The sequence below is a fragment of the Lynx rufus genome, unplaced genomic scaffold, assembly GCF_022079265.1.
Source record: "Lynx rufus isolate CCGP_SWC_20201006 ecotype Redwood Valley unplaced genomic scaffold, mLynRuf1.p SCAF_17, whole genome shotgun sequence".
NCBI classification, from domain to species: domain Eukaryota; kingdom Metazoa; phylum Chordata; class Mammalia; order Carnivora; family Felidae; genus Lynx; species Lynx rufus.
The window spans coordinates 1,995,192-2,002,283 of record NW_025814831.1 but is presented as its reverse complement, the minus strand read 5'-3'; the positions used below and the strand labels follow the sequence as shown (position 1 = coordinate 2,002,283).

Sequence of the window (7,092 nt, the reverse complement as noted above, 5' to 3'; positions counted from 1 at the left end):
TCGAGCTGACTCACCAAGGTGGGTGTCATGAGCCTGGGGTGGGGTCAGATGGGGACCGGCCTGGCCTGCCTGGGAGGGGCTGGCGGGAGGGCCAAGCTGGCCCCTCGGTGCTCCTGCCCCGGGGCGGGAGGCAGCAGGAGGGGCAGGCTGTCCAGGCCCCACACTGGGCCTGCTGTGCCCGGTGTTGGCGTCGCTCCTTCGGCCCGCAGGCGGCGGATCCCCACGCGCCCTCACGCTGGAGGAGCTAGGCTCTGGGATTCGGGGGTCGGCCGGGCGGTGGAGACGGCACCCCCGCGGGTCCGGAATCGGGGGCACCAGGGACGCCGGGCCGCTCCAACTGAACCCAGGACCCTCCTCGTGGGAGGCCAGGGGCCGGGCGGACACGGCGCAGGCGCAGCGGCGGCCGGGCGGGGCGGTGACGTCACGGCGGCGGGCGCCCGGCGCGGGGGCTGGCGCGTTCCGTTGCCAGGCAACGGGCGGGCGTGGGGACGACGGACGGCCGCCGCCGCGCGCGCAGGCAGAGGCGGCGGAGCGGCCGAGGTGGGCTGCAGGCCGGACCCTCGCGGGGACCCAGGGCCCCGCGCCGCCCCCGCTCTCGGGGACTCCTGTGCTCCGGGACACGCCGCTGCGCTGGACCGGCCGCCCGGGCGCGTGCAGGAGGAAGCCGGGCCGCGGCTCCGGCCCCTGCCCCCGGGCGGCTTGTGTCGGTCCCACAGCGACCCTGGCCACACAGCAGGCCTCCCGCGCTGCCGAGGAGGCCCCGGCGGCCCCCGGCCCCCGCCCGGTGCAGCGCTGGGCAGCCCCGGCACGGCGGTGTGGGTGTCTCCCCGCGGCGTCTATGCGGGCCCGGCGGCGCCGAAATGCAGGGCCAGCGGCGGCGGGGGGCAGGGCCCGGTCACGCGCCCCCTGTCTGCGGGTCTCCGCGCGCGGGCAACGAGGGAGCGGGCGAGGTGTCCCTCTACTGGGCCTCTAGAGACAGCGGGGCCAGCCCGGCGCCCGGGAGGCGGAGAGGAGCGGGGGCGCAGTGCGTGAGGAGCGCCCCCAGGACCTCCGGGGGCGGCGACGGCGTTTCCGCCTGCACGGTCAGCACTCCGGACCCTGGGGAGCACAGCAGCGCCTGGGGGGAGTTCGAAGGCTTTCAGGAATCTTCAGCCAAGTCTCCACACTTCTCCCAACCCTTTGAACTCCCGGACAGACACGCGGGACGCGGGCTGCAGAGCGCGGCCTCCACTCCAAAGGAGCGGGGTTCTGGCCAGCCTCAGCGGGGCGGGCCTGGGGCGGCCGGGACCCCCGGCACCTCCGCCTCCGAGGTATTTCTGCCAGTCCCCGTGTCCGCCGCCGCCGTGTGGCACAGCGAGCGCTCTACAGGCCGCCGGCCTCCAGCTTCGGTGGGCTGGCCAGGCAGGAGGCCTGTTTGTCTCTTGGCCTTCGTCCTTGGCTGGCTGGCCTCCTGACACAGGGAAGGAACGAGGCTGCAGAAGGGGACCGCGCCTGGGGGGACTCGGGAACTGGGCCGCTTTCTGTGCCCACCCGTCCGGGGTCGGGCACATCGGCCTCGTCTTGCCTCCCCCCTCCTGAGGCCTCTACGATCCGTGTGCCCACCGTCCCCTCCTTAGGCCTCCAGCATCCGGCTGCCCTCAACCCGGCTGTGCTTTCCTGGCCTCAGGTCGGGCACTTGGGAGAGAGGTTTTTGTCTCAGCTGTCAGCCTGCCTGTTCAGACAGCATCACCAAGGGTCATTTGCAGCCTGTGTGACGATCGGGTGCTGGGGATGGCCCGGAGAGCCCAGGCCTCATCCCCTGGGCGCCCTGCTCTGCCCTTCCCGACCTGACCACCAGGTCTGCCTTTTCTGTGACTGCATCTCATGCGGCTTTTTCTTGTTTTCCTCTTCCGCCCCCGGCTTCTCTTCCTCTACGGTCTCTTCCCAAGGGCTAACCCTGGATTCCACGAGAACAGAGGGAGTAAGATGAAGAAGGGACCAGAGGAAAGGTTCCACTGGTTCTAGGGACGAGCTGTGTGTTTCCTGAGCAGCTGGGCTCTCCCCAGCCTCTGACGGGCCCCTTTGTGCATGGGGCCCGCTCTGCTCACCACTTGTGTTGGAAACAGGACTTGTGTTCCAGCGTGATTAATAGGTCAGGGAACAATCTGAGGATAGTGTGAACTTTGCAGGAGACGCTAGGTGAATGCAGAAAACCACCCCACTGACCTCAATATATACACCGTGCGCACGCACATCTCCAACAGCTCTCTGGGTTCCCGGCCCTGTCGGCTTGCACCCCCGCCCTCGCCCCCAGCCTCCCAGCGTGCACACCTGTCACTTCCTGCTGGACTTCAGACAGCCCTCATTTCAGGGCTTCACGCCCTGACCTTTCCAACCTCAGATCATCTCCCAGGAAATGCCACATTACTGTCGTGCGGGTAGATTTCCCAGCCAGTTAACATGCGGGAAACACATTTTTATGAGTGCCTCTTTCTCACGTGTCTGACGAAGCTTGAGTGTTGTGCCCTAATCTCGCTGTCCCGCACCCCATGGGAACAAGCGTGTCCTGTTTTGGTAACAGTAATGGTACAATCATTACACGTTTCATTTACGCCAAAATTATGTATTTGGTATAAGGTGATGTAATGTATTTTTTCTAGTCTTTTTGTTGTTGTTGTTAATTTATTTTTTAGAGAGAGAACACGGAAGGGGCAGAGAGAGAGAATTCCAAGCAGACTCTGCACCATCAGTGTGGAGCCCGATGTGGGACTCGAACTCACGATCCGTGAGATCATGACCTGAGCTAAAGTCAGATACTTAACCGACTGAGCCACCCGGGCACCCTGTAATGTATCTCTTCTAACGTCCATGTGTTTCTCTCTTCTTTTCAGCTCATTCTCAGCTATGAGGATGTTTTCAGGTTTGCTTTTCAGGAAGTACCAGTCCAGCAGGCAACTGAAGGTGTCTCCCCCTTAGACCGCATCTTAGAAACGAGCAGTGAGGGAAAACCTGGCTGTGGACCTGGACACATACTGTGGTAATGAACTTAAATTGCAGCTAACATTTCTCATGGCAACTCTGAGTTTATGCTTCTGGTTGATAAAGTGGACCTTTATCGGGAGCCCGTCTCTCCTGGAGTCCCCACAACCTTGGGGCCATGGGGCCCTCACGGACAGAGGGGCATGTGGGTTGATGCTCTGGCCACGGTCCCTTCTCTCAGACCCACGTGTGGCCCCCTCCATCCCCATCAGCTCACCCGGGGCAAGGCGGGCCGGCGAGTGCCAGCTCCTGGTGCCTCCCTGCACATGCTGGGGGTGCGGAAAGGACGGGGGCCTGGGCCGTGAGCACAGGAGCCTCCTGGGTGACCTGACCGAACGGTCCTGGGCCCCCAAGAAAACAGCCCAGCACCCTGGAGGGACGTTCCTGACAGCCTGTGTGCATCTGGTGTGGAGCGGAAGGCTGGCCGCCCTGGGGACCGGCTTCCTAAAGGAGTCACCATGCGGTTGTTTGCAGACGGCCGTTGCCTAAGGCGCGCTTCCACCGGGCCTGACAGAGGGACGAGGGCCGCTCAGTGGGTGGTGTGTCCTGGCGGGAAAGTTTGAGGTCCACTGGGCCAAGGCCACGGCAGGAGGTGAAGGTTGGCGGGAGCTGGCTCCCCTGGCCCCTCCTTGGGAATGATGTGGGCACTTGGTGTAACTGCCCCTGCTGTGGTTCTCCGTGGGCACACCTCCCCTTGCCTCGTGGGAGCTGGGCCAGCAACCGGGGACGGCATGTGGTTGAAGGGGGGCTAGAAATCGTGGACGGCACGTGGTGGGGGGATGGCTCGTGACCGTGGACGGTGCGTGCGAGACACCCAGGGGTTCGTCCTCTGAGCGTCGCTCTGCCCCCGGTTTTCGAGTGTCTCTGTGGCACCCAGTGCCGCTCGCGGTCCCCCAGCTGCTGAGGAACAAAACCAGAGGAGCACCGGGCTCTAGGAGCTTCCACCGCTTGGAGGAGACACTGAGTCGTGACGAGAAGTCAGGCAGCGCCAGGGGTGTGCTCTCAGGGGAGAAATAAAGCAGGAGAGGAGGGAAGGCGTGCCGGGTGTCCCCGGGGTAGCAGGTGTTGGCTGAATAAATGCCCGGTGACACGGCCTGGTGTTTCTGCAGGGGACGCTCTGCTCTCAGGATTTTCAAAGGTCCACTGCCCGTCTTTGCTTTTCCTCTGAAGGCTTTCTCGTTACCTTTCAATTAATTTAATTAGTGCATTTCTTTTCCAGTTCTGAGGCCAGGAGGCTCTGGGGAGCTCTTCAGAACACAGATAGCACATCCACTTCCCGATGGCTCTGGAGCGAGTCCCGGTGCCAGGAAAACTTGTTGCTTGTTCTCGGAATGGATGCTGCCCGGAAGGTGATGCGGGTGTAGCTGTGACTCCGGGGGTGCAGCCGGGCTCCGCAGCGACCTGGCAGGCCATCCTGAGGCCACGGCCGGGGGGTAGGGGACCTTGTTGCCAGGAAACAGCAGGTGGGAGAGAAGACTCACTGGTTTCCAGCACGGTGGGGGGAGCGTGGAACGCAGGCAGGGAAGGGGCGAGATGGGTCAGTTCTTCGGCATTAGGCACCTGCCCTGCGCCAGGCTGACGGATGTCCCCGCGCGGCCCAGCCCTCGCCGCGCGGTGAGGAGGGGCTGTGGCAGAAGGCGATGACACACACAGCATGGTGGGGGGGCGGCAGGCGGGTTGGGGGGGGCTCCCCTTGAGGAGGGGAGGGTGGAGGAGGGGGCTGGAGCTGCGGCCTGAGCGCAGCAGGCAGAGGTGTGAGGTTAGCCACCAGGTGGGGCCCTCGCACCTGAGCTGGGAGCCGGCAAAGCTGGAGCGGAGGGGTGGCAGGGGAGAGGCTGGGGAGGCCTGGGCTGCAGCGGGAGGGCCGGCTGCGAGTGAGCCGAGACTCAAATCGCAGCAAGACCAATCTTTTGGCAACGGACTGGGCAGAGACGCTTTTCCGTTTTTACGTGTTATGAAAATGTTCAAACGCGGGAAACCTAAAAGGGGCTCGCAGGCCTCAGCGAAGACAGGGCCTTGGGACCCGAGGCTGTCCTGGCCGAGGGGCCTCGTGGGGCCGGCCAGGAGGGAAGCGAGGGGCCCCGAGGCCGCCCTGGCGCTGTGTTTGTGCGAGGAAAGCGGCCAGGAAGCCGGGGAAGGGGGCGGCCTCCTGAAGCAGAGGCTCCGAGGTGGGACAGCTCCAGGGCCGGGGGCTCACCCTGGAGGTGGCGGAAGACTTGACTTGAGGAGGTGGAGGGGCCCTGCAGTCCTGGGGGGACAGGGTGGCCCTGGGCCGGGTGCCAGCAGGATGGGGACCAAGTCACCATGTGGCAGTATTCCAGGGCACTGTGCCAGAGGGCTCTGAGTTGCCAAAGAGAAAGAGCAAAGTGGCCTTTTAGCTTCCTTCTCGCCGGCTGACACTGGTTTGTCTCACTAGGACCTTTCTGGAGACCTGGGTCACGTTCTGGAACGTCCCGACCTCCAAGAGCCTGAAGAACTAGGTGTGCGCACCGTCTGTGCGCAGCCCTGCAGGGCCCTGGTCCACACCCAGGTGAGCCGGCCCCTGGACAGGCCGTGGGCCGTGCTGGCCGCGTGGGTGTGTGTTGGCGCTTCCCACCCAAGTGCCGCGGACTCGTGAGAAAGGCGCGTTCCCACAGTCTGGGCAGGTGCGGCCGGTGGGGGCAGGTCTCCCAGGGGAACTGGAGGGCGGCGGGTGGCCGCAGGAAAACCACAAGACGGCCAGGCTCCACTGGGCAGCGGGTTGGGGGGAGGGGGGAGGGGGGCGCGGCCAAGCGGGCGGCGGGGGCGGGGCTAAGCCTTTCCTGGGAGTGAGGGCGCCTCCGCTCTCCTCCCGGTACCAGGAGCTGGGGCACCGGTGGGGTCAGCTCGGCAGGCCCCCGGCCCCAGGCGGGCAGCGGCACACGGGGGACAGTGCGTGCTGGGGAGGGTCGGGCTGCTGCGCGGACGCTGGGAGGGCAGGGTGGAGCGCGGGAGAGGGCCCTGTCGCCTGGTCGCACGGGCCATCTGCAGCAACGCCCAAGCACGCTGGTCGACCTGCTCTTTGGAAAATGCCACAGGGCAGGAGGCAGGGACCATCTTAGAGCAGCAAGACATAGAAGCTTCCGCAGCGGCACCACTCACAGTAGCCCACACGTCCGCAGCAGGTGCAGGGGGAGGTTCACAGACGCTGCGGGAAACGGGCGGGAAGGGCCCGACACACAGCACAAGGGCCTTGTGACCCCTCCTAGGAAACGGGCCCACGGCTGCTTGGGGGGGCCACGGGCTGGGGTCGTAGAATCACTCGGGTCGAGGAGGCCCCATGTGGCCCTGGCCCCGGCACACAGCCTGGCCGTCCTCCTGGCGTGGTGCCCCATTTGCTCTGCGGGAAGCCAGGGAGCTGTCGCGGCGTCCTGTGCGCGTTCACGTTGACGGCGTGAGGACAGGAGAGAAAGCCCCGCGGGGCGGGGCGCAGCAGGCCGGCCCCCGGGACAGCGGGTCCGCTGGCCCTTCCACACCCTGACCGTGCCCCTCCTCCCATGCCAGCTCTCGGGGCCCTCCGGCGGCAGACAGGGGAGCCTGACTGCGTGGAGCCTCTTTCTGAAGACCCCCTTACGCAGCAGCGGCCAGTACATCCCAGTTCCACGGAAAAAGAAGATTTTCAGTCCACGTAACCTAAAAATGACCTTGTTTAATAGTAACGTTTGCTAAGACGGGAGTCCTTGGTATTTTTATGAGAAAGTTTACATTTTCTTACTGGCTCAGTTTGCTACTGGAAACCAGAACTATTTTGTGGGGGAGTTTCTCAAACCCCAAGTCGGATTCCTGGGATCACCTGTGCAAACCACTCCCGCGCCTAGTGGCGCACGCTGGGGTCTGACCGCTTTAGGAGTATGTTCTTCTGCAGAGCTGTCCCCAACAGGAAGGAGGCGCCCCGCGCCCCCCAGGAGCTCCGCCCCAGCCTCACATGAACCCGGGTGGCACTGGGGGTCCTCTGCCTGGTGAGGGACCCCAGGTCTGGCTGCCGGCGTAGCACTGCGGGGGGCGCACTGGGGTGGCCTGGCTCTCGGTGGGTGGTGTCACCAGGAGACAGCCATC

The 7,092-nt window shown here is 64.9% G+C and overlaps 1 protein-coding gene across 1 annotated transcript; it reads left to right on the top strand.

The window, feature by feature from the left end:
• Nucleotides 1-860: 860 nt before the first annotated feature.
• Nucleotides 861-6,714, top strand: CLBA1 (clathrin binding box of aftiphilin containing 1). The gene is made up of 5 exons (XM_047079597.1): nt 861-1,310; nt 2,871-3,016; nt 4,238-4,367; nt 5,435-5,548; nt 6,541-6,714. The coding sequence occupies exons 1-5, from the start codon at nt 861-863 to the stop codon at nt 6,703-6,705; spliced, it is 1,005 nt and encodes a 334-aa protein (XP_046935553.1). The 3' UTR covers nt 6,706-6,714.
• Nucleotides 6,715-7,092: the final 378 nt, after the last annotated feature.